At 42.3% G+C, this 27,299-nt stretch overlaps 1 protein-coding gene across 2 annotated transcripts in view; it reads left to right on the top strand.

Annotated features, from left to right (window-relative positions):
* The first annotated feature begins 3,147 nt into the window (after positions 1-3,147).
* LCP1 (lymphocyte cytosolic protein 1) overlaps positions 3,148-27,299 on the top strand; it is a 29,311-nt gene continuing 5,159 nt past the window's right edge. Inside the window, exons 1-12 of one of the 2 annotated variants that reach the window (XM_082278677.1) lie at positions 3,148-3,209; positions 13,325-13,415; positions 15,269-15,420; positions 16,110-16,239; positions 17,221-17,353; positions 17,952-18,033; positions 20,088-20,253; positions 22,986-23,128; positions 25,130-25,225; positions 25,732-25,927; positions 26,107-26,185; positions 26,386-26,500. In XM_082278677.1, coding sequence (XP_082134803.1) covers positions 13,349-13,415; positions 15,269-15,420; positions 16,110-16,239; positions 17,221-17,353; positions 17,952-18,033; positions 20,088-20,253; positions 22,986-23,128; positions 25,130-25,225; positions 25,732-25,927; positions 26,107-26,185; positions 26,386-26,500 — 1,359 coding nt within the window. In that variant the 5' untranslated portion in view covers positions 3,148-3,209; positions 13,325-13,348. The remainder of the gene's footprint in view (positions 3,210-13,324; positions 13,416-15,268; positions 15,421-16,109; positions 16,240-17,220; positions 17,354-17,951; positions 18,034-20,087; positions 20,254-22,985; positions 23,129-25,129; positions 25,226-25,731; positions 25,928-26,106; positions 26,186-26,385; positions 26,501-27,299) is intronic. The other variant, XM_082278678.1, reaches the window with a different exon arrangement.

The raw sequence follows: 27,299 nt of genomic DNA on the forward strand, positions 1-27,299 counted from the left end.
AAACTACTCATCTACAGCAGACCCCAGGTCCCTCCTCAGTCAGGGATCCCTGCAAAACCCCTGCTGTCTGCCAGAACACAGTACTGCCAAGTCAGATGAAGCTGCTGGGCCTCTTCTTAGGCAGATGCCCCAGATCCTTCAAATGTAATTCCCATTCATTGGTGGAAGTGGGATTACTGGTTCCTGGATGCTTTTTGAGTTGTCACTTACTTTGCTAAGAAACATCCAAGCCTCATGGCAGGAGAGCACAGGCTGTTGCTGCCCTTCCCAAGGCTCCCCAAGGCACGTGGGGGTGAAGTGGAGGAAGGTGAGAGCCCATCAGCAGGTGAGGAGGTTGAAGTGAAAGTGCTCTGTCACTCAGAGCTGTGGGGCTGAGTCAGGGGCAGAGGAGAGGAGGAGAAAAGTCATGGAAGGGTTTGAAGCCTGTGGTGACACAGTCTGGTGGATCTGCAGTGAAGTGTGACTGCACTACACAGGCAGCAGGATGAGTGTCAGCACTGCAAAAGGTACGTGGAAAGGAAGGTCCTTCAGGCACAGGGACAATAAGGGGCAAGACTTTTGAAGTGTCGTAGTGGTGACAACAGGGGGGAAAAGATTGGTTTTGACCTTTTAATCTGTGTCTCAGGGGCATGGTTTGTTTATAATTATAGTCCTCCCTCTGTGAGTGATTGGACACAGTGCATGCTAATTTATGGTACTTAATTTATAGACAAACATCTTTGATATTTTCTAATGTCTTTTCCTGTAATTGGAGGACCACCTCTCCTTTAACTCTTTTACCTTTCATGCATGTAAATCTCAAAGCAGCTGCACTGATATTTTGGCCCTAAGACTGAAGCTGTAGGTCAAGTGTATTGTTTTTCTGAGGTGGGGCAGTAATGGACATTTAACTCAGTGCCACAGTACAGCCTGTCCTAACAGCAGCTGGCATAAGTGTACTTTGTGGCGAAATACAAGCTACTTGTATTGAAGAGTTAAATTCAACACCCTTCTAGGATACCAGTGCTATAGTGACATCTTGCAGTGTCCTACCCTGTTTAAGAAATTACTTTAGAGAGATCATTCTCATGGAATCATACATTGTCAGCAATACCACAGACAACCACCACACAGGTACAAGTTAACCAGGTACAGGTGGGAGATAATTATCACACCATCCCACTTAAATGTGTTTCAGTGCTGACCAATAAAATTGTTATTTGAGCGATGCTTCAAGGATGCACAGTGCAGGGTTTAAACAGTGTGTCATGACAGGGCTTCAGCTGGGGTTGTGTCTAAAGACTACTTAAGTTTAATAATATTTGGTGAGACAGCATTATCAGGTATACATAGTGACATTCCAGCAGGTCTTGAAATGAGGCAGAAAAAGGGATTCATGATCCACATGGCAAATATATATTTTGTTTATGTGTGCCTCAGAAATCCATCATGCTTTACATTTCATCCTTGCTGCCCTTGTATTTCCAAGCTTGTTTGAACACTTCTTTAACACAGCTGGTGCCTATGGAATGTGCTTGTGTTGAATCAGTGCTGAGGACTCAGTATTGAGCTCAGTCTAGGTCATGTGAATATAACATACCATACAGCAGGGTGGAAACTCTGAGTCCCTCTCCTACCCTCTTCTGTGTTACAGCATAAGGTGTAACAACTCAAGAGAGGGTGCTAAGAGTGTTAAGCAAACATATCTGGTGAGGAAACACCCACCCCAGTTTTCCTGTGCAAGTAAGATGTTAGATTTAGAGCACACATCCCTTTGGTGCCTTCTTCTTTATCTCAGAAAAGGCATTACAGCATTTAATGGGAGGTCATGGAGACCAACAAAAGTAATTAAGGATTTGGAAAAGGTCTGTAAGAAAAAAGCTGGGGCAAACCATCAGGCTGGTGTAAAATATCCTAGAAAACAAGGAAGAGGAGCTGTGGCACAGCCCATCAAATAATCAAATACCATAGAGGAAGTATTTTTAAAATAGAAGTAAGTAATCAAAAATGTCTGGGACATTTTTCAATGTACTTCTGAATAGAGCAAACGTATGTGTGCTTCAAGGATGGATCTTAATTACGGAGATTTGTTCATGAGAGGGCTTTCTTGAAGCTCTTTACAGTAGTATACAGCTGATGGTCTAACTGGCCTGGTGAATTGTGAATGACAGCTTTTTCATTAAAGACATACAATTTGGTAATTTTTTTCACCTGCCTGTTTTCAGAGGAAAAAGTCTTCTGCAATGCTGCATCATCAGAGTTTGAAAGATAGTTTATATTTGCATCCATCAAGCACTTTTACATATGACCCTCAGTGCACTGGGAAACGTGTCCTTGAAATCTGTGTCAGTTGTGAGGTGGTGTGAGGAGCACTGTGTCCTTTTCCAGGCTCCCCTGTTCAATAAAGGCTTGGACAAACTGTAGGGAGACACCAGGATGGTGTCTGGGATGGAGCACAACAGATCAGAGAACAGGGAGAAAGAGTTCAGCTCATTTAGCCAGGAGAGGAGAAGGCTGAGAGGGATCTTGGTATGTACACCAACCTAATCAGAGCTTATAGAGAAGATGGAGCCAGCCTTTTGTCAGTGGTGAGCACTGAGAATGAAAAGGTCACAAGTTGCATCAAAGGAAATTCCAGCCACTTGCATGGAAAAAGCTTTCACAGGCAGGGCAGTCAAGCGTTGGAGAGTTTGTGCGGAGATGCTGAGGAGTTTCCATGCCTGGTGATTTTACTGCTCCAGCCTGGCTTGGCAGCCAGCCCTGCCTGGTGTCTGAGGTGGCACTGCAGACCTTGTGGTTCCATGCCTCAAACGTGGCTGCCCTTACCAGCAAAGAGAGGAGGCATTTTGGTGTGCGTGTGCTCCGTGAGCGAGAGCGGAAGCGAGAGGAAGCGGCGCAAAGCAGTGGACCTATTGGAGGAGTACTGAGTTCAAGAGCAGAGAATGCTTCATTTCCTTATAAAGACAAAATCTATTTCATCTATGGTGTTTGTCATGCTGTGGTGTCACTACTCACTTCCTTCTCTGGGCTCAGTCGTGGGCTCGCACTCTTGGGCTTGCCTAGTTGCGCTGCAGAAGAGTTTCCGTGTCACGCAGTGACAGCTGCTTCGCAGTTCCTCCACCCTACAAGACGTTTGGTTTGTTTAAGAAGTTCTGCCCTTTCTGTTGAATTTGCAGCTGCTGAGCTGTTTGTTGCTCTGACGGTTTGGACCCACTGCTAGAGCCCAGGAGGTAAGATCACAGCATCTGGTGTTTTTTTGGCAAGCTGCTCTCACTGAGCATACCAGCAGTTTAACTGCACAGGAAATTGTGGTTGCCATGAAAAAATAGAGCAGGTTCTGTGTTAGTGTGAAGCATTTTCCAGTAGTCTTGTGCATGGCATTTCTACTGACCTTCAAGAAAGTGTTTGATGGATTTAATTGGGCAGAGTGGTTTTTGGCTGAGTAGAATGGTAGTCTTGGGGTTGGCATTGACTTGGAAGGGCATGGTAAAGTAAGAAGCCATTATTTAAATTGCAGACTGGATCCATGTAAGAAGGTAATTTTAATTCCAGTGATGAAAAACACTGATTCATAAAGATTATGTATTTTGGCTCATAGTGCTTACAATGTAATCTGTTGCCTGTTAGAACATTTATATCAGGCTTTTAGAAATGTAACTTTACTTTCCAGTGGATAAATAAAACTGATTCATGGTGGAGCCTGACTGTAGTAGGGACTTCCGCTTTAAAAATAGTGACATAGGGTGTCCCTAATGTTATATTTGCCTTTTCAGATCTTGACTGATGAATCTGGCCAGGCTTGTCCCATGTCTTCTTTGGGATTTCAGCTCAGGCTTTAGATGACTTGTGACTTGTGAATATCTACAGATATTTTGGGTAGGAGTATTGTGAACAGGAGTCTCCAGGCTTAACTATCTTCTCTGTGACAGCAGTAGCTTTGCTGGTTTTGTCATATAGCGATTTTCTTGGCACATGGATTTGGTTTGAACACTGACCCAATGGAACCTCGGGTCTTTGTTATCACAACCAAAGTCACAGACCAGGTTGGCTGGCTGACTGATCTCGTACTGCTAAGGTGTCTGGTGAAGATGATCTCTAGCAAATGCAGTTGGCTGTTCAGCAGATGGAGTTTGATTGTCTTGCTAAAAGCAGATCACACCCTGAAACCCCTCCTGTAAAGGAACTCCAGCATGTTTCACCTGCCTCCCCTCCTGCCTGTCACACAGGAGCAGTCTGGCCTCATGAGCTGGGGAAGCTCTTGTGAGTAGACAGGAGATGTGGAAACCCCCTCTGTGGTGGGAAACTCCATTGAGAAGTGATGCTAGAGCCAGGAGGGACTGGGAAGTACCTGTCTGCTTGCTGATAACATGAGCGGGGGTTTCTGCTTCAATCCTGACCTTAAGGTCCAGGTTTATTTGGCCCAGAAGCTGAAGCTGTGTTCACTCTATATGTCAATAAAGGGATGTATTGTATTACCGGGTTTGAATCTGCTTCCTCAACTGAAACTAACTTAACTGTTTGGACCAAATATTATTATGGTCATAAATTGTTTGTACTTAAACAAATCTAGTGGTGTTGCTTCTCTCCTCTTGGTCACAGAACCTGCCACAGACTCCATTGTCTTGTATTTTGCTGTCAATTTTTTTGACCCTGTTTCTTTCTGATTTCAGTCATGAGCAGCTTAAAATGCAGCTGGGTAGCTTGGAGCAGAGTTATCTGGATGGAGAACCTACTGTAAAATATCACCATATGTTTTTTATAAAGCATGAAAGAACGAAGAAGAGATTGAGTAAAGGGGAAAGAAGAAGACAGGGGAGATGAGGGGAGTACAGTGCATTCAGAAATGTAGCTCATTTGCATGGTCAGTGCAAAACAGCAGACTCCAGTGAAATGCTGATACAAAATGTAAAATATTTATCAAAATGAAGAATACTTAGGAAAAAATCGGAAACAGTATTTAGGTGCTGCAGGCTGGAGTACAGGAGGTTCTGTTGGACACTCTGTGCATTTTTGCAGTTATCCAAGGGGAAAGCTGTAGGATGGGAAATAAATTCCTGTCCCTTGGTGAAACAAGTAGGGTGTCCTGGACATGGAGGCTGTGCCCACAGGCAGGAGAGTGGCATGTGAGAGGCATGAGAGAGATGCCCAGTGATACGGCTTGGGGACTATGCCGTAAAGTCAAATCATTCTTCAGAGGAAAGGGGAGCAGGAGGACTGAGCTTTCTGCTGCTCCAGGTCCTGCTTGGGTTCCCCACTGCACACCACAGCTCCCAGCACAGCACCATTGCAGGATGGGGGTCCAAACAGCAGCATAGCTGATAAGGAGGGCTATGTTAAGGTGTGCTCTCCTTTTTCTGGTCTGATTTTGTGGGTGGAAGGGCCTGGTCACTGCTGAAGTCACTGAGGTGTCCTGCAAAACTGAGGACAGAATCCAGCTCCTGGCATAGGAGTGACAGCAGCAGATCCATAAATTCTTGTGGAACCAGTCAAATGCAAATATGTGTTTGTATCTAAAAACCTCCTTTTTTACAGCTGGAACATGTTTCTAATATTTGCCATGCACAGAGGAAGTGTTTTCCTGCAAACGAGCTGGAAGCACAGGCCGTCTTCTCCTTTTCTTGCATCAGTTACCAGGCTTCCACAGGACATTTGGGACTGAGGCAGTACTTTGCGACCTGACCTCTTGCTGTCAGGCTGAAGTACACAGGAATAAGAGGAGAAGATTTATCTGTCTGTCCAGGGTTTTATGCCCATCTACCACCTGAGTCGTGATGGGGCAGAGTTGGGATAGCTTCTCATACCTATATCCAAAGCACCCCCTGCAGATGCTCTCCTCTTCCCCCACCTTTGTTAGTGAAGATGGAACTGGGTGGGACAGGGCTTTGCATGCCAAATGGAACATCTGTTGAATGACTGAAGCTGTTTGTCAGTTTGAGAATCAAAATGTTCCTTTATCTATGGAAAAATGTTTTCACTTTAAAGCTAGCCAGCCTGTGTTGATAAAGAGATGGGAAAGATAAGTGACCCAACAAGAAATGTAATGTACTGGATCTATTTTTAAATTTTTTTAAAGAAGAATTCTACAGACTCTGATTGAAAAATAATATGCACATACATGCTGTCTCCCTAGTAGGACGTGTCTGACAGATAAAAGACACATAAGGAGAGTATTTATAGGTTCAGAGCTCTGCTTTTTCAACGTCTTAATTTCCTTGAAGGATTAGCCCGCCCTGCCACTGAGTGGTATATTGGAAAGAGATCTCCATCTCTTTCCAGACCCTGTGGATTTTCTCTTCCTAAGCCCCATTGACCAGTATTTGATTTAGGACTCAGGCAAATTGACAAATAAGATCCTTTATAAAATGGAACATTAAGAAAATAACTCATGGGCATCACTGTATTCTTTCTGAACAGTGATAAATGTCTTTTCTCTGGATTTTTTTTCAAATTGTGTAAGAAAAAAACAGGCGAAGTGCAACACCCTAATAATCCCAGTGCCTGCATACATGGTGAGATTTGTTGTTGCAGACACCAGTCTTTTAAAAAGCCTTTGAGGCAAAGATTGTCATTTATTGTGGGCTAAATCATGAATCTTATAATGTACCAGGGAGGAAGTATTTGCCATAACTTCAGACAGACTCCTCTCATTGTTGTGAATGCTGATTTAAACAGCAAGATCCCACCCAAACTGAAGGTACTGTGATCCAAGTTACCCATTGCTAACAGAGCCAAGTGAGTTTCTGCTACTTTGGGATTTAAAATTTCGCTCAGCATCTTTGATGAAATGAAAAAAATACTCTTATTCATCTATAGTTATTTCAGTAGGGAGAGTGTCATACCCCTACATGCACAACATGGAAAATGAACTTTTTTTAATAAACCACTTCATGTGTTTGAAAATGTTGCAGTTTGTGCTTCTTAAATGATTTGCAAAGTTGTTGTGTAAGAAATGTGTCTAATTGGCATGCAGTTCCAAACCTGTTTGTGTTTGCTGACAGTGTCAGCCATGGTGAGTAGCTGTCTGAGTAGCTCACCAGCATGGAAGAGATATATGGACTCTAGTTTTTATCTTACATCCTGTGCAGAAAAAAAGCTGTCACAAAAAAATATCCACTCAATCTGCCTGGAAGCTGTGACACCAAACAAGAATAAAGGACATTGATGGGATTGTTTGTTTGTCTAAGAAGGCTGGATACCCCAGAGCTACCACTGCAAATAATCACAGGCAGGTCACTTAAATTTAGCATTAAAGCTACTATCCTATTTTGCTGTGGGTGCAGTATGGATCACCCTGCTGGTGCAGGGATATAAGCACATTATTTTGATCAGAACTGTAAGAGAAACAACAGCTAAAAACAGATATATGAGAGAGAAGCATGATAGTAGCAAATAAGCTGAGACTGTGAAGTTTAATTGAGCGATACACTTTTCTGGATTATGCAAAAGAACATGTTTGGCTGATTGTCAACAAGATGGCTTTGCCTCCTACATTTTAGTTGAAGGTTTTTGCTGATGAGCTCAAGATGAAACTTTCAAGCTGAGGAACTTCTAGGCCACACTGCTGTAGTTTTGTAGCATTGATTCTTCTTTCAACATGAGATCTACTGTGTAATTTCTCTTTTTTTCACCCTTTAGTGACATTGAAAATGGCAAAAACTTGTCTCCAGAAGGAAAGTATCATAACCTAACTCAAAAATCTTCTTCTCTTGTGTCCTCCTCAGCCCTTCCACACTGTAGGAAATCAGCTGTGACAAATTATTAGAAGAGATATGCATATGGATATATGGACTTTTGTGAGAAAGGTAGAGGGAAGTATTTCTGGGGAGGAATATCCTATCAGGGATATTCTGATGAGTGACCAGAAATGGGCAGGTATGCAAAGGTGCAATAAATGCAGGACAAAGATTGAATATGTCTGAGATACTCTTGTTTTCCCTTGTATTTTTCTGGCCTTCAAGATGCTTCAGATCTATCACAAGAGTTTTTGCACAATTCTAAGGCCCTTTCTCTTAATTCTGCCAGCTGGTGGCATGATTCAGGGCAGGCTGTCCCTTGGGGAAGATTGCTAGGGGTTCATCTTTGATGTTAGCTGGGAGGGAAAGTCTAATGCAGACGAGAGCTGGGGAAGTATTCCCCAACCCTTACAGAAAGCTGGACTTTGGAAACTGAATTAGTGAGTGAGATGGGAAAGAGAAAAGGAGCTAGAGCTATGAGCTCTGAAAAAGTAAAAGGCAGAGTTTTCTGTGTGTAAGGGGACAGTCTCACACTGCCCCATGCAACTTTAACAGCTGTGTTTTGCAACAGTGAGTGCCTCTTACTTCATCACTTTCAGAAAAAAAAAAGTTTGAAGAGAAGATAGCAGGAAATTTGTATTTGCCAGGGAACATGTGCGATGTCCCTCTCCAACAACTAGACAAGTTACATTATTAGCAGAGTACTAGTGCATTAACAAAGCGAAGCCCTGACGGTAGAAAGTGAGTAAATGTTAGTAGTTTCTTTGGCTTTCTTGACACCAAATCACAGTTAAATTGTTCCTGACTAAATATGTTTGTGAAAGGTAATGTTGTCCCATGAAATTTACTTTTTTGTTTTGGGAAAAGGTACAACTTTATGTCTATCTATAAAGTTCCATTTCACATCTTCAGGGTTTTCATTGCCTTGCTTGCAACAAAGCTTAAACACTGAAGCAGTGAAGAAAAGTATGAAACAAGATAACCATTTAATAAAAGTCTTGGAAACCTTGAGGTTTTAATGGCTTTGTCATTTATTATTTATCTTGCATGGTGGGTGTACACTTTGCCAAGCAATGCATAACAAGGCAGCTCCTCTGACTATGGCTTCAAAATCGAAAAGGAATGAAAGAACGTCAATATCACCGTGTTTCAATTTAGCAGTAATGTTCAGGTTTAAGATTATTTTAGTTCTTCCTTTATATTCCAGTCTGAAAATAGTTTGCTATTAGATTTCTTAAAACATCAGTGTGCTCATAGGTTCTTCTGAGGATAAGGTCAAATAAAAGGAGGCTTTAGGGCACGGCTGTAACATATTGGTTTGGAAATGATGGCAGGGAAGGGAGTGCTTTGTTAGGGGCTCTTTTGATATCAGTTTGCTTCAATTCTCAGCAGCTTAGGTGAGAACCTCTTCCCTTTTTTACACTAACCTGTAACTCAGATGTCTTCTGAGGAGAAAATAGTGTACTTGCACAATTTCATGTTTTGCTTTTGCAATAGTGGGTTTATGCTGCTTAGCAAACAAAATGAAGTGTCACTGCCAGGCAGTGTTGTAATCTGGATGTCCTGAAGCTATCTGAGTCTCGGACTGTCTCAGGGAGTGCTTTATCTTCCTTCTGAATGTTTATTACCTTGTTGGCAGTTCCACTGCCTTTCTTGCTCTGACCCGGGGAGCTGTCTTCCCCTCCCTCCTCAGTATCCTGTCTCAGCATCTAAGCATGGACCTCATTCTCCCTAAGACACTTCAGTTCTTTCACTGATCTTCCATCACACCATGTTCAAGGTCCTTCCTCCCAGCTGCTCCTGATCTTCAGGATCTCCTTTGTGCTGACAGCTAAGCTGTTTGCACTCAGTCTATACCAAGCTCCCCTCTGTCCTGCCAAACCTCTCCCGTGCCCAGCTTTTCTCTTTGCTTCTGGCTATACATCGCTTTGCTCAAAGCCATTGCCTGGTTCTCACCAGCTGATTTTCCCTTTGCTCCTCCCTCAGATGACTCCTCAACAAATGTTCCCTTCAAAGGAGCTCTTTCTTCTTGTTCACACTGCTCATCATCATCGCTCATCCACATATTCTCCTTTGCTCTTATATCATCCTCTGCGTTTTTTCCTCTTCATCTGCCTGGTCATACTGATTTTGCAAACAGTTTGGAATAGAGCAGTGCACTGTGTGCTTACAGTGCCTTGTGAGTTACCAGTAATTGGACTATTCACCCAGGATTGTTGGATGCCCTCTTGATGGGATGCCCAAAGTGTTTTCAGTTTGCATTGGGGGGATGGTGAAGTGCTGAAAGTGGTTGACCCCTAGAAGCAAATGGCTCTGCTCTTGGCAGGTTAAACCAGATGAAAATATTGGGCCTGACCTCTCCCACTACTATCTAGAAGCATTGTACACATCTGTGTGCCTAAACATTACTTTTTAATGATCTAAGCAAAATAAGCATTTTATATACTGAAAGGTGGCTTTTTGGAAGGGGATTCTCTCCTTTTTTGCTGTGTGTTGCTAAAGCTTTGGACTTTTACTCACTTGATTTCCTTATGTGACACTGAACCGTGCCATAAATCAAGTCTCTCCTGATGGGAGAGAATTTTCTAAAAGTCCTTGCAAGGAGTTTCAAAGATAAACCGAGACTTTTCCTTGAGTTTCAATGCTGCTGGATAGTTGTTTATTAAGTCTTATCAGAGGAACAGAGCCACTAGTGTGACCCAGGTACAGCATAGAGCATAGAAAGCAGGAGTGAAGTCTCTAATTATTAAGATTTACACAGCCTTTTAAAGATAATTTAACCAATGGTTACTAAAAATGTACATTATTTTCACTTTCCTACCAAGTATTCAGTAACACAGCCAGGAACTGCGGAATTCCCTATCCAGTCATTACACACTACTTTTACTGCAGAACATGGAGTAGTAGAAGAAGGAGAAGGAGGTTTGGAGAACAACAACAATCCTCCATTTTGGTATTTTTCACTCTTATCTATTTACTACAAAGAGAAGCCCAAAATCTCTAAATTTTTCACCCTGTGACAATCTTACATAGTAGTCTATCACCTAATTCACACCACTGTATTTTCTAGTTCCTGTCTGACCACTGGTAATTTTTTCCAAGGTTTGAGGCTAAAACAGTGTTGTTCAGGGGGGTAAGAACCCTTAAAAACAGGCAGAGAAATATTCTCGGCACTCTGGGTTCCTACACTTACGCTTTGTTTTCCCTACTTGAACAACTTAAAAAACAGCAGTGATCTTTCGTTGCGAATAACTCTGAAGCCTTTAATCTAAAAATTCTGGTTTTCTTTAATTAGGGCTGGCTGACAGAGGGTGCCTGTCCGAGTCTCACCATTGTGAAACCACAGTGGGGTATTAGTCAGCAACACCCAGTGGTGTTAGATACTAGAACTGACAGGCTGAAATCAAGAGGTGCTATGGGGGTGAAAATGTAGGAGAAACTCAGTTGTGTGTTGGAGCAGGCAGTGACCATCCTTCTGTCACCTGAGGACAGCCACCCCTCAGGTGATGGAGGACCAGTCCTCGTTCTCGGTGTGCACCTGAGATGCATCTGGTTGCTCAGCTAAGTGTAGTTACCCTCACATCAGAGTGGATAATACTGACCTAAAGGAGATGTCAAAAGGGGTCGTTACAGCAAAGCCCTTCATCCTGTTATGAATTATTAGTATAAATGTGTACATATGTAAACATACGTACTACTAATAGGATTCTCTGTATTTAACGGATTACTTAGTGACATATCAGAGGTCATAACTTCTTATGCCATCAAGAAGGGGCCATTTTATGTTGATACTTTTTTCTCAAGGTTACTTCGCAAAAGTAATGTTATAGGCAACAACCTGTGGTGTTTCCTACCTTTTAAGCCTAGAACAGTCTTCATGCTATTAAAAGTTGTGTTGCAAGTTATATTGCTTGATCAAGTGAGTGGACTAGAATGAATGATCTTGCAGTGGAATATGGATTTTCTGGCTGATAGTGTAAGATTTTCATGTGTCCAGGTGCATCTTAGTTAACCCACAATTTGTAAAAACACGGAGCAGGCAACAGAAAAAAGTGGCAATGAGGAATCAGAGGCAGGAAAAATACCAGGACAGACTGGGGGAAGACTGTGGATCTAATTTTACCCTAATATATGTAACCCACATTGCTGGTGGATCATGGGGGTTTTTAAAGGTAATCCTTGAAAGTATGATGGTTAGAACCAACTGCAAGAGCAATGGCTTTATGGATTCTGCTGCATTTCTCTATTCATGAAGCTTGGAGTGAATGAACAGATCTTTTATTGCTGTCCTCATCCTAAAACCACAGTGATTAGGCAGAAAAAGGGTGCATGATAGTACTGGGAGACAGTAGACAAGAAATTACCATATGAGATTGCTTTTGGGCTGTTTCAAAGCCATGTCCACTGTGGTTTCCACAGCCTCAAGGAATCAATGCATGAGTTGAGGAGAGCATTGAATCTGAAGCCCAGACAGGCTGTACATAACTCTGTGTTTTTACAGAGAGCTATAGCAATTTTTTTGTTTGTTTTTTAAATTATGATGTGTTAATTTTAGTTTGGGAATGGCATATTTCTGATTTTTTTTCCTCGTTTGAACACTGTAGCTACAGCAACCACTTCCCAGGATCAACTCGAGTTTCCATTCTATTCTATTTAAATAGTTATTTGGTTAATTAATACTTAAAGAGACATAGGACACTAGAGTCATTCTCTACAAATATAGAATAATAGATTGTCTCCTGAACAGTTTCCTCATGAATAGATGCAAGGAACAGTAGGTGCATGAAAAAGCAGATGGGTATAATGCACATCTTCTGGCAGTGTGTTTAATGATGTGATAAAAGGAAGTGAACTTTCCCTTTCTGGTTATTAAGAAAAGTGCCTATAAAGTGAAAGTCTAATCCTTCCTCCTGTTTTGTATCTTTGATGAGAGGAAAGACAGGAAAACTCTTTCTGGCCACACATTCCTAAAGCCACCCAACCTCAGGCACTGACTTAGACCTTGGGAGGAAAATCCTTAAATTCCCCACATATCCAGGGAGAGAAGTAGCTGACTTTTGGGAAACCAGACCTTCACAAGGTCTGAACACCTTGTGAAGGAGCTTCTCTCCATCCCTCCACCTTATCAGGGTGAGCAGCCTCCTCATTAGGTACCCAAAGGTAAATGGTGCAAATGTCCCCTGGGGCTCTGGCTCCAGCCCAGAGCCCTGGGAAGCACCCAGGACTGCTGCTTCTCTGCCAGCACTGCTGAAGAAATGGCTGGTGAATTGCATTTCCAAGGGGGAATAACAAGAACCAGCACAATTCAGTCTGTTTTCTCCATGAGAAACAAGAGTTAGCAGAGGTAGGATTTAATTCCAGTTAAATTAGTGTAAATAAAAGTGTTGGAATTTTGAGCAGGGCCTGGCAAAACGACAGGAGGGACACAGAATTGCATCTCATCTACACAGAATTGCATCTCTTCACTTGATTTCAGGATACAGAGAGGAGCCGCCTTTTCAGCTATGGCGAGCCGCTCCAGGACTTTGAAAACCCAAGTAAAAACCTCTCTGTTTCTTCACAATTGCAAGCCCAAAAAGCACCAAATGAAAACAAGTATCTTCTTCTTGCAGACCTGCCACTCAGAGAATTAAGAAATGGCATCGACACCACACTTCTCCGAGGAGGAGATGGCAGAGCTCCGCGAGGCTTTCAGCAAAGTTGGTGAGTGCTGCCAACAGGAAAGGCCCTGCTGAAGTGTGAACCTGTGGCAAGCTCTTTCTCATGTTCTGACTGACCAGGCATGATGAGATGGAGTTTGCTCCAGCAGCGATCTGTTGTGTCACAGCAACCACAGAAAAACCTTTTCCTGCCACTGCAGGCCTCCCAGACGAAACCACATCATCTCAGTGCAGAGCACTGGCCTCTTACAGAGGGGGATGTTGGGGCTCCAGCAGGGTTTACAAAAAAAACTCAAAAGCTTACAGCAAACTATGTTGGAAATATTCTCAAGTGTTTTCCCAAGAATATTGTTTATTCATGACAAATTATTTGGAAGGCATAAAGGTGTATTTTCATGTAAATTGAGTATTCCCTATGAGAAGGAAGAGTGTGGAGAGGACAAATGGGCAAATGGATAAAAAATTTGTAATCCCTTCACAATGACCTTTCAAGTCCCATATTCCTACTGTCTGTTTTCTTTCCAAACCTTTAAACATCTAATCTGATTTGTCTCCTTTAAAGTCACACAGACCCATCACTGTCTACCCAAATTCTAAGAAAAGGTCTTTGTGCTTCTTACAGCTCACTTAACTTCTGTCAGCAGATCTATCGGCCTCTCTGGATTATGCACGAATCAGTTGTCCTTGCTGATTCAGGTGGTGGTTGTTGGATTTCTGATCACACAGTAGTCTAGGCTGGCAATCTTAAAAATTTGGTCTCTCTGAGTGTCCTGTACACCCAACACACTGACAAGGCAAATCAGAGCATGTTAGCATGGTTTGGCTTGGAAAGGACCTTAAAGATGATCTAGATCTTGCCCCACTACCATGGGGAGGGACTCCTTCCACTAGATCTGGTTGCTTCCCCAAATGCTGGAAGGAAGTTCTCATTCCTCCCCCAGACATCTCCCTCTCCAAGTCCAGATCCTTTTGTTGTATGACCTGGTGAAATGGATAGGATGCTCTTTGCAATCTGTATGAATCTGTGCTAGTGATGCTGAGAGCTGAGTGCCTTTTTGCAGCATGCAACAAGTGACTCAAATTGCAACTTACTATGCAGGAAATCAGCACACACTGCTTTGAAATCACCTCAGCCTCGAGGATGGGGAAAAGGAGCCTGCAGAAAAAGAAAGATAGAGACTTAGAAGCCAAATGTAAATAACCATATATAACTATATATACATTTATCTATGTCATAACCATAGTGTTTTAACAGAAATTCTCCGTGTGATAAATTCAGTTTTCTTTTCTATCTGTGGAGTTTTTCACTGAGTGGAGCATAAAGGACTATGAACCTGTATTGGTGATCTTCTCATCAAATACTACCCTGGATCTTGCAGGAAGCTCAGCAGGACTATTCATGTTAGCAGCATCTCAGAGGAACACAGAAGTTTTTATTTTGAGGATGACTGTATGCAGTTCCAGCCTATTTCTGATGTTATTAGATGCAGAAAACAGGCCAAAATCACAAATTATATCTCTGGATAAGTGCATGTGTATTGTGTCAACTTTATTTTCCTTTAGCTGTTCTGTAGACAGGATGCTTCCTCTATAGATCACATTTGTCAGTGTGTAAACCTTGAAATGGCAATTATATCCATTTAAACCTAGCTTTGTTAAGGTCTAAAATTTATATGTCTAAAAATATAAATTCATCACTATGAGTGTTTGTTAAAAGGTGATTGTAATTTTTTCTTGGGTGTAAATAACACCAAAGCAATTTAAAATACCAGATTTCAAGACAACAAATCTTTGTGTATAATGTACCTTTGCTTGGGTAAAATAAAAACAGCCTTTATGTGCAGAAAATGTCATTGGGCTGATGTAGAATGTAAAAGTTTGCTTTAATCTTTGCAGATATCAGCGGGAATGGCTTCATCGATACCAATGATTTAACAGAAGTGTTGAAGGCTGCCAATCTCCCTCTCCCAGGATATAAAGCCAGAGAGCTCATTCAGAGTCTGACAACCACGGGGAATGGCAGGATCAGTTTTGATGAATTTATTTCAGTAAGTAAGATGTTATTTATTTCAGTCACTCAAGGTGATCCCCAGGGCACAGCAGAGGCACAAGCACAGGGTCTCTTGGGCACCACATTAATCCTATGAATCACCTCACTGGAAAAGTTGAAAGCAGAAGGTAACCAAACTAGAAATCCTGCAGTTAACTGGTACAAGTGATATGAATACAGCTGCTTACTGCATAGATGTCATATCTTTCAGTCTGGTTGATGCAGCAAGATAGTTTTTCAGTTATACGCTGCAAAAAGATGACGTTCTGGCTAGATGATTACAAAAAGCTTAAGCAGATTGAAACAGAAAACTTAATGGGGCATTTTTTTAATCAAAAAACTTCTTTTTCTGGTCTGAACTGAGTCAAGTGCAAATGGTAAAATAGTGGGATTTCCCTCAGGATGGAGAAGTAGGTTTCTATTTGCTCTTTCTTCAAACCCAAACTGCTCTGCTCCAAAGTAACATTTTTGTTACTTAGATGATCTTTGTTCCCTGTTTTGAAAGCATAAAAGCTGAGTATAGTCCTGTTGTACCTCAGCAGATACACTGATTGTACACAGAAACCCACTGAAAATAGTCAAGCCCTTTTTATGAGGCAGAGAGAATGTGTCTCCCGGCCCAAGAGCTCACTGTTTTAGCTTGGTTTAATTCTCCAAAATTCTAAAATCCACTCTCATGCTTGAAAGATTTTCCAAGACCTGAAGAGTGATGATGTTGCTAAGTCATTCCGAAAGCAGATCAACAAGAAGGAGGGGATCTGTGCTATCGGGGGGACGTCGGAGCAGTCCAGTGCTGGCACCCAACACTCGTACTCAGGTAGGTGCAGCTGTCCCACACTGATAGCAGCAAGTGAGCCACGGCTGCAGCAGCACAAACACCTGCCCACTGCTTGCCAGGGAGGCAAGGCACAGGTTCCCTGCTGCTGATAGCCCATTTCCTTGTACTTTACTAGGCACTCATTCAGTAAACTCCCCTTGCAAACAGATGGTTCCTGACTTTTTCTCGTGGAGGGCACAACCCCATCAGGGCTCTTCTCCCTGCCTGTTTCTCCAAGGTGAAAGTTGGTTGCTTTTGTTGCCTTGTAGGCACAGCCCACCCTGAAGCAGTTCCATGGGGAGGAGGTCTCACCCTTGGCTGTCTTCTCCAAGGGCAAGGGCAGGGCAATGACTCTCTCTGGCAAGGGAGAACAGAGGATGCTTTCAAGCACTTCATCCACCTTCATCCCAGAGGGCACCTCCTCTGAGCTACTGGAGCCTGTGTGAGCTGCTGCTGCTACAGGATAGCTATGCTACAGCCCTGTTGAACTGCAGGCAACATTTGCCCATTACCCTCTGAATGCCCTTTGTCAGAGTCCTGGCCAGGCTTTTCTAGATATTCCACATGAAGAGGGTGTAATGTACAATACAGAATTATTTGAAGTTATGTGGGATTTCTATTTAGCAGGGTGGTACAACAATGCTTTCAAATTATGGTGAAAGCACAAATTACTTGCAGAGCTTAGCATCTGCACCATACATGTGAATCACATGAACTTCCTTACCAGTCTCTGCAATTTGCCTGCCCTCATGACCCAGGCAACCCCAGTGAGTGGGAAGGAGTACTGAAGGAGTATTAACCAGCTCAAGCCCATTACTGTCCTGAGCTCATTTGCTTGTCTCCTGAGAGCCTCTTCCATGTAGGGTTTTGTTGATCAGTCACACTGGTGGGAAAGGCTCCCCCAGGAGTTCTGCCTTTGTAAGTAAAATGGTGGTAGAGGTACTGCACAGGAAACTGATGGATTTGACATTGTGTCCACAGAGGAAGAAAAATATGCCTTTGTCAACTGGATTAACAAAGCCCTTGAGAAGGACCCTGACTGCAAGCACGTGGTGCCAATGAATCCAGAAACAGACGACCTCTTCCAGGCGGTCGGTGATGGCATAGTGCTTTGGTAAATAATACCTTTCTTTCTCATAAATGGGAACCATGAGTCTGCAAAAACACACGTTTCTGTTTAAACAGAAGCTGCTGAATTTACATTAAGCTCAGGAGCTTTTGCAGACTCAGGGCCTTAATAATACTAGGGTTTTTTGCTTCTTTTATCTTCAAAAATATAAAGCGTATTTCATGTTTAATGAGAATTTTTCCTTACCTCTAGACACTTACAATTAGATGAAGTCAGTGAAATTTGAGGAGCTGCTTGGTTTTATTTTTGGCCAAGGGCTTTTGGTGTTTCACACAAAGTGGCACAAAATAGTGAGTGCTTCCACGGACATTAGCTGCACAGTAAACTTCTCACCCAACTTCACCTTGTGGCATTCTCGGCCTCACACCTACAGTACAGTCTGTATGTAGCCCAAAATAATTGCTCAAATATTGAGTGTGTGCCTCTGTGTGTATATGTAGAAGCAGAGGGTGATTATCTGTATTCATTAAGCAACTCTCCAGCTCTTAGACTTGCTCTGCAATGTAGAGACAAAAGCTATACCTGTATTTTGTGCACATGTAGCTTAGTGTATTTCTTGTTACTTTTTTTCTTTTATTTCCAGTAAGATGATCAACTTTTCAGTGCCAGATACCATTGATGAGAGAACAATCAACAAAAAGAAACTCACACCCTTCACAATACAGGTACTAAAACACAGCAAAATTCTTTGCTTTTCCCCTTAGGATGCTTTTGTGTAATCACTTAGAGGAAAGGCTGGTTCTGCCCAACACAATCAGACAAAGTTTTCTGTGGCACAGTGTGATGCTCAGGTCCATGTCATAAAAACACAAAGACTTATTTCTTTCCAAATATATGAGCAACCTGACTAACCAAACACAATGAGTAATGTTTACCAGATCAGAGCTTTAGATACTTTTGTGGTAGATGCCATATGAATGCAAGAGCACAGAGATAATACAGTGACCAGTTATAGTTGGAGTAGCTCTCAGAAGGCTGAATCCCTCTTTTAAGGCATGACAATGGGCTTGAACGCACAACTGATGTTGTTGTAGTCTGATGTCCTCACCGAAATACTGACTCTGACCCTGGCAAGTACCATGGAATGCAAGAGGCCTGAAATGGGACCACAGCCTTTGCCTGCCTTTTACAAGACAGTATTTCACCTTGAATACTGAATCCCTCCTTTATTTCTATCACATGCACATGCATATGATTTAAAAAATTGACAAAAAGGGTATTAATTTTCACCTACTTAAAGTTTATTGTGTTTCTCACACAGCAGTATGTAGAGAGATATTTTTATATGAACAACATCTATGTATCTGGTACAGAATATAAATAGATATATGGAATAGATATGAACCTAACCCAGTTTAGCCCTCAGCTACTCTGATTTGATGGAACATTAGCCAGACTCAAGTGAGCTCAGAAGCCATTAAATTGGATTTTTATGCTGTATACCACATTTTTCAGTTCTAATCGTTTTGGTCAGCAGCATAACTTAATGATGCAGCTCAGATCAATCCCTGCCACACATAGACATGATTTGATCAATATAGCTTCCACTTTAACTTAACCCTTTTTCAGCTGTCTGCTGGAGAAAAGGTAATTAATTTGAAATGGTGCAATTTTTCTAGCTTATGTGAATTTACACTGTGTCTCTCTCTGCATTTTGTATCTAATCAGATCTCCCTGTCATGGCAGCAGTGCTGAAATTCATGTGCAAAATTGCAAATCTGTGTGATAAATCATATTTTCCAGGCTTCTTTGCCTACTTTACTTGTCCTCTGTTAACCACGCCACCTTTTTGCATAGTGTAGACCTGAGGATCAGATTTTCTTATTCCCTTTATTTTAAATGGTCAGGAAACGGCAAAGGAACATAATGTTCATGAAATACCACTTGGTTTATGCCTGTCACAGTGAATTACTGAATCCCTCAGCTTCCTCTGCACACTCCCAGACCAGGAGTCCATACTCCAAAGTTCAAAAAGAAAATATCCAGATTTTACCAGTTCCAACCTTAGCTGAACTGCAAGGCTAAAAACTCATCACGTTTATTCATACTGATTCCTGGGACAGTGTGCTCCTTGTAAACACTACCAGCTAGCAACTTACTTGTATCTTAGGTGTCAGGGCTTTTGCAGAGTGCTTAGGGGGAGCCAAACGTGGAATATCTACCAGTTGGTTGGGTTGTAGTTCTTTTCTCCCTCCATGTGTGCAGGACTGAGCAGAGGAGAGTTTGCCCCATGCCAAAGCTACATCTGTACTTGAGCATGAGCTTGAGCATTAGCTCTAGGGAGAGCCTGGCTTTGGTAACCAGGATTGAGCCAGGACATCACTGTGAATGTAGATGTATGCTCTGGGCTCCAGTGCCTTGTGACATGACATTTGCCACCTCTGCCAAAAAGACGTCCTTTCTGTCTTTGTGTTGAGACCCAGAATCTACCTGTAATCTCGAGGAGAGTCTGCATTCCCCTGCTCCCTGTGGCCAGACATGTATCCTGGGCTGCATCAAAAGAACTGTGGCCAGCAGGTCAAGGGAGGTGGTTCTGTCCCTTTACTCCACTCTGGTGAGACCCCACCTGGAGCACTGCCTCAGGAAAGACATAGTTCTGTGTACGTAAATGCATTCACAGTGAAGCTGCCTGCAGATTTCACTTGTTTTGGCTATGCCCCCTTCCTGTAGCCTCAGCTCTCAAGTTCTGCATCACTCAAAAGTTCTCATCTTTCCCTAGGAAAATCTGAACCTGGCCCTGAACTCTGCTTCAGCCATTGGGTGCCATGTTGTTAACATTGGAGCTGAAGACTTAAAAGAAGGGAAACCTTACCTGGTTCTGGGTCTTTTATGGCAAGTCATCAAAATTGGACTCTTTGCTGACATAGAGATCAGCAGGAATGAAGGTACGTATGGCTCTTCCTTTCAGTGCTCCACTGTTATCACTGCACAGTCTTTAGGATAAAGCTCTTTAAAGAAAAAAAAAAATCTTGCTGTTAATTTTTTTCTTCAAGAATTTGTTGTCTGTTCTCTTGGCTGGTCTAACTTTCCTTGCTTTTCACAAGCTGCAGCATTCAAAAGTCCAAGGCTTTCTGTAGACTTGTGTGTTCAGAGCCTTTTCATGCCCATTGGGTCAGGAATGGTGGCCTACCTCCAAGTATATTGGTGTTTTAGCACTAAATCTGGGATAAGGAAATCTGCATTCAGGAAGTGTGGCCCTTTCTTGCTCTTGATTGCCAAACATCTGCTCACTCTTTGTGAAATCATAATTATAGAATCACAGAATAATTTTAGACCCTGGAGATCTGACTCTGCCATGCAGCTACCTGCTTTCAGCAGTACAACATCTTAAGGTCAGATGAGGTTGCTCAGAGCCTTTTCCAGTGTTTTCTGGGCAGCCTGTTCCAGAGCCCAACCACTCTTACTCTGAATTTTTTTTCTTATATCTAGCTGGAATTTCCCTTCTGGCACCTTGTGTCCACAGCTCCTCATCCTTTTGTGGTGCATACTGGAAAAATGCAGATCTGGCCCCTCTAAAATGGTTGAAGACAATACTTGCTCCCCTCTCCAACCTCTCTTCAGGCTAAACAAACCCAGTTTTATCATGCTCTTCTCTTATGTCACAAACTCCTATCCAAACATTTTCTTGTCCTCCCATTAAACTCTCTTCAGTTTGTCAATGTCTCTCCTGTACTGGGGAGCCAGAAACTGGACACAGCATTCCAGATGTGTCTCACCAATGCCAAAATTCTCCATGAAGTATCTTCAGCATGAAGGCTGTGGGTGTACATGCAGTCCATACAGCACCTCATCTTGCTGCTTTGTTCCCCATGCCTCTGGATAGTCCCACACCCAACAGTGACACTTCTTTCCTCCAGTTTCTGTGCAGGTGTTACCTTCATTGCTTCACTCCTGTCACATTTCTATCCCTTTTGTTGCCAGAGCCCCCAATTCCCATTGCTTTGTAGGTAGCCTTGCCCTGCTTATTTGCTATTTTTTTCCCTTCTGGTATTTTCTCCTTCACTTCTCATCTAAGACTTCATCTAAGACTAGACAAGCCAAGAAAATTCTGATTTCTTTTCAGGTTCTCTCTTTCCCTCATAGCCCTTCTCTGCAGCTGTTTCAGGTAAAATTTCCCTTTGTTGAACATGGGACCCTGTATTTCCAATGAACTTTGATAAGGATGTGATATCAAATGCAGTCATACATCCCAACTTCTATGAGAGGGAATTACCTGGGATGCGCTTAATATCATGTTGGATTTTCCCCTGGTCATATCAAATGGTGGCTCCGAGTAGCTTAGAAGACACCTAATACACTCAAGTTCTCCTCCTTGGTTCGTGTAAGCTTTTAGCTAATAGCAGTTATTCATATTAACTCCCCAGTGAACATCTTCAAACATGGCACTATTAAATTGCATTCCGTTTTTATTACTGTCATCTAGTTCATTCTGTCTGATTTCCTGATCATCCTCTGTATTGACTATGCCACCTAGTGAATATCATCTTCACATTTTTAGCACGTTGCAAGTATTTGTACCAAGATAATTGATGCAAAAAAAAAAGGAGTAAACATTAATCCAAAAATCAATCCACAGTCAACTCCACAAGAATGCTTCTTCCAGCCTTCTCTCAGTGTTAACACTGTTCCCTTCATAAAATCCTCTGTCTACTTTAGAATATTTAAAAATGCTTCTATTATCCCCCTCTGGTGAAGTTTAACCCCATTGCACCCTATATCAAATTATCTATGTAACTCCACTTATGGTATGTGTCCACTGTTTCCTTTATGTAGCCAATCCATAATTCTTTCAAGGATTGACAAAAGAATTGGAAGAAGATCAGAGCAGTGCAACACCCTCTCCCTTTTTACCACATTAATAATTAGTCTCCATGTTAGTTCTTCTTTTCAAAACTTGTTCTAAAGCCTTTCATCCTCCAGAGATGACTGAACACACTGCATTTGCAAGGGTCAGTCCTCCCATCCTGCCTGTTCCTCCTCTTATGAGCATAAAATCAATTTTTCTATATAAATAGGGTATGTCCTCAACTGACAGATGAGTTAACCCTGCTGGCCCACAAGCCCATGAGGTCATGTGCAAATATTCCAGAATGCCTGTGTGAATCCAGTTTCAGTGTGAAGGTCACTGAGATTTCTTTCATTGAAGCTGCAGAAAGCCTGTGTTCATATTCATTCCAGGCTTGCCCCTGTGCTCAGCATCACTGCATCCAACTCTGGACTTCTCAGCACAGGAAAGACTTGGAGCTCTTGGAGTGGGTCTAGAGAAAGGCTACAGAAAGGTTCAGAGTTCTGGGGCACTCCTATGAAGACAGGCTGAGAGAGCTGGGATTGTTCAGCCTGGAGAAGAGAAGGTTGCAGGGAGACCTTATTGCACCCTTCCCGTACCTAAAGGGACTTATGAGAAAGATGATGACAAACTTTTTAGCAGGGCCTGTTGCAAGAGCAAAAAGGATAACGGTTTTAAATAAAAGAGGGTAATCTAGCTTGAATTTTGGCAACATTTTGGCCACTCACACCTAGAAACTAGGGTAGGAAAATGTAAAAGAGAGAAAACAGTTATACATTTTCCTCAAAAAGTATTCACATCATTATTTTAATTTTTTTTTCTCCTGCGTAGCCTTGATTGCCCTTCTGAGAGAAGGAGAGAGCCTGGAGGACCTGATGAAGTTGTCTCCAGAGGACCTGCTGCTGAGATGGGCAAACTATCACCTGGAAAATGCAGGATGCAACAAAGTCAACAATTTCAGCTCAGACATCAAGGTATGAGCAATACTGACCAACAAAAGCAAAACAGCAGCTCTACACCCAAATTCCTGTCCTCCACACAGGGATTGTGCGCTGAAACAATCCAAGCACGTGGAGCTGGGTACATAAAATGCTTTTACTGGGGTTTGCCTTTGCACTCAGTAATACTGCTCCTCTTCCTCCTGATCTCCCAGTCATCACTGCCAGCCCCAGCACATGAATTGCCAGAGAAAGGAATGGCTGCTGGCTCTGGACAGGGCATATGGACACTATTATCAGTTCCTTGCCTCTCCTCCTTTCCAAATGTCCTTAAATAACTCTTGACCTGACTTTGGTTTGGAAAAGCCTGGACCTTACTCAAACATGTAGAGAAAGATGATTGGACATTTCCAATTCCCCGACTTGATCTTTCCCTCACCTGGGCTATGTGCTCCTCTGTCCCAGCCTTTGCTATAGCCCTGTATGCACTTTTCTGTGAGTTTTAATTCAGTGGGACTATTCAAAATACTACAGCTAGACTGGGAGACACTTGCAAGGGTGGGTTTGGAGTCTGTGTAGCATTATTTCACGTACTTGGGACCTCATGTGCTTGTAGGTGCAGATTTCAGCAGAGCTTTCTCTGTAGGACCTTTGTTGTTCCCAGACAGATGTATCTGAACCTCAGTGGTGCCTGCTGATGAATTTCAGACCCTAAAACCCAGTGTGAGGCCCAGCTAGCATCCCAGAGACGCAGGGGGTGTATAAGGGAGGGTATCTGAGCTAGCTTACGAGAAAGCCAGGGGCTGGCCAGAACACCAACCTCACCAGCCACGACCTGACTTGCCTGCTCCCAGAACAGCATGGGAAAAGTCCAGCTCCAGAGGTACCTGGTCATAGGCTTCACTAGGGACTGAAGCATAAGCACAAGCATTAATTGAAATACAGAAAAAAAAAAACACCAGGAAAGGCAACAGGAGGAGTAGAGAGTCACATTTAACAGTAAAATTTTTATTGTAACAGATTTTTGGCTCACTGGGTGGAAGTGACTGGAGAATATCCATGGGAAGGGAATGGAGTCTTTCCCATCTTTCTATGGGCTGGCCAAAAAGACTATGGTGCAACTGATTAAATCCTATCTACAACTGAAAGCTAAATTGCAGTTCTGGTGTTTACAGTTGGAAAATAAGGCACACATTAACAAGATTTCAGTGTTTACAGACATTCTCTAGCTAAGCCTGTCTCCCCACCTCACTTCTGTTGTAAATAACCACTTTCTAGATATGATGCATACTAATGCACATGTAAAATATTTAAAATAATTCAGGTAGTCTGCTTTATATTTTGAAGATCATCAGTTGGGTTAGTTAGTCAAGTCTGTAGACATTAACATGTAGCTTTATTTTCAGTTCTTTGAGCTATTTTTGAAATGAGTTAATATTTTCCACATATGGAAGCAGCATTGTATTTCACAAGAGATTAAAGACACAACATGTGAAATCCTTGTCTCGTTCCTGCCCTTTTGCCTGAAGAATGCTGATACTGTTGTCAGTTTTTACTTTTGTCCTTGAAAACTGTGCTTTCTCTTCCACAACTGTTCCAGCCTTGCTTTGAAATCCACTTTAAACATCTGCTTTCTCCTTCTGCATTTTCTTTTATTAAATGCTCAGCAGCCTGACTTCTACAGCATTATAAAGGTATGCATTTTCTTACCTCTGATTTTATGTTCAGATTAAGTAAATTCTGATATCTTTTTGTTGTTGCTGTCCTTTCTTTAAGTGCAACACACAGCATTTTTGTCTCTTGTGTTGGGCGTTCAGCAGCACATATATATTGGCTCAGGGAAGAAATAGATCTGGCAAACGCAGCATAAAGTAGAAATTGCTAAGTGCTTCCAGCTTAATTAATTTAATTATGTAGCCCAATGATCGATGTAATAAAAATGAAGCATGCAGGCACATTGTTCAGGGGAGCACTGGCATGCAAAGGCTGAGCTTTAGATGTAATTTTTCTTCCCTTTAATTTCTCTGTCTGTCACAGGACTCAAGAGCTTATTACCATTTGCTGGACCAAGTCGCCCCCAAGGGAGATGAAGAAGGCATTCCAGCTATTACTATTGATATGTCAGGATTAAGGGTAAGATAAATTTGGAGTAAATGCCGATGTTTTCTGTCTGTTACTTGTATTGCTGGCAAACACAGGGCTGCACTGGGATGTCAGAACCAGCAAATTCTTTCTCGTATTGCAACATGAGCTTGAATTTCAGAAATCAAAGCTTTCAAAGAATTAAATTTTGGGTTTGGATTTTTGTTAGATATTAACTCTGAAACTTCAGCAACTATTTAATCACGCTGATAAACTACTAGCATGCAACAAGTGTATTTAAATACATTTATCTGTGAATTTCATCAAACCATCACATTTTATATGGAATATGGCTGTAAAAGCAATATGGTGGGATGGTTGAATCGTAGGCAAAGCCCATTTTTACTAACTTGCCGTTAGTAAAAGTGGGAAAGGGAATACCTATAAATCCATCAAGGAGCTGCTTTAGCAGCTAGATCCCCACATGGAGACCCCAAGTGGGTGTGGGTGCAGTGCCAGGGCGGGGTGGGGCTGATGTCCCGTTCTGTGCTGGGCAGGAGAAGGATGACGTGCAGCGAGCCGAGTGCATGCTGCAGCAGGCTGAGCGCCTCGGCTGCCGCCAGTTCGTCACCGCCACCGACGTCGTCCGGGGCAACCCCAAGCTCAATCTGGCCTTCATCGCCAACTTGTTCAACAAATACCCTGCCCTGCATAAGCCAGAGAACCAGGACATCGACTGGAGTTCCATTGAAGGTCAGGAAAATGCAAATATCGCATGGTGCACCATTACTTTCTTATTTCCCATGTCAACCCATGTCTCCTTCTGTTCATGGTTCAGTGCGCTGTAAATTGAGAGTTAGGGTTTCTTCTCAAAACACATTACTGAAGTGTTGTGTTCTGCAGGCCTTTGATTGATGGGTCTGTTGTTTTAGGTGAGACAAGGGAAGAAAGGACATTCAGGAACTGGATGAACTCCCTTGGCGTTAATCCACGTGTAAATCATTTGTATAGGTAAGATGAGGTATTACACTTCCTTCAGATGACAAATAGAGCCAGCAAGTTGCTTGCAAGAACATAAAAACTTTTGGGCCCTATAACAATATATGCTGCTTTGTGTTTCCCAGGAAACTAAGTTTACCTCTGCTAACAGTTGAGTTGTATCTTTTTCCTCTGTTCTTTGGACAATGCTATATCCTTTTTATTGTTTTCAGTGACCTGTCAGATGCCTTGGTTATCTTCCAACTCTATGAAAAGATCAAAGTGCCAGTAGACTGGAACAGGGTGAACAAACCACCGTATCCTAAACTGGGTGGCAACATGAAGAAGGTACAAAAAGCTGGAATAGCTCCAGCAGTGATGCCTTATCCTCAGTGAATGCCTGTATCATTTCAAACAGCAATGTGGGTACTCATATTGCTCTCCAGTCCCAAGAACAGCACCTTAAATGATTTTTTTGCTTTGTCACTGGATAATTTTTCATCCTGAAAAAGAAATATACATTAGACTCACTTGCTCTCTTGACAGGTGAAAAACATTTGTCAAGTAAAAAGACTTGACAACTTTTGCATCAAGATCTAAAAACTGTATTTGCAGATCCCTTTTGCTACTGCTTTAGGCACTGATTATAATGCATCTGGACTGTGAGATGCATGGCACCAGCTTAATTGCAGCTGTCTGGATCACTGCCCTCCACATCAAATGAAGACAGTGATGATAAGCATTCTTGATCAGATGCATCAAGAACCGATCACACAGTTGCTGCTAAATACAAAGCTTTCTCCCAGCTATCTGGATGAGTAATTGCATCCAACTAGACCAGAGCAATCAACCAATCTAAAATATTGGCTGGGACACTAATCCTTTGTCTCAGTGCAATGCCATGATGCTGGAGGTACTCCTGAACCATGTATTTTATTTTCCGGGGTAATCTGCTTTTCAGGCCCTGATAATGAAGTATAGCATTTTCTTCTATGTTAACTGTTTACCATGGTATTTTTGGGATGGATCTGCCTGCTGGTAGTCAATCATCTGTATTATCACAGAGCCCCAAAGTTCCTGTTTGCCCAGGAGGATCTGGGCTGAGTGATCCAAAGAATTTAAAGTAACAGTGTCTTGTCGTCTTTCT

This window comes from Coloeus monedula, assembly GCF_965178545.1.
Source record: "Coloeus monedula genome assembly, chromosome: 3".
Lineage (NCBI taxonomy): Eukaryota > Metazoa > Chordata > Aves > Passeriformes > Corvidae > Coloeus > Coloeus monedula.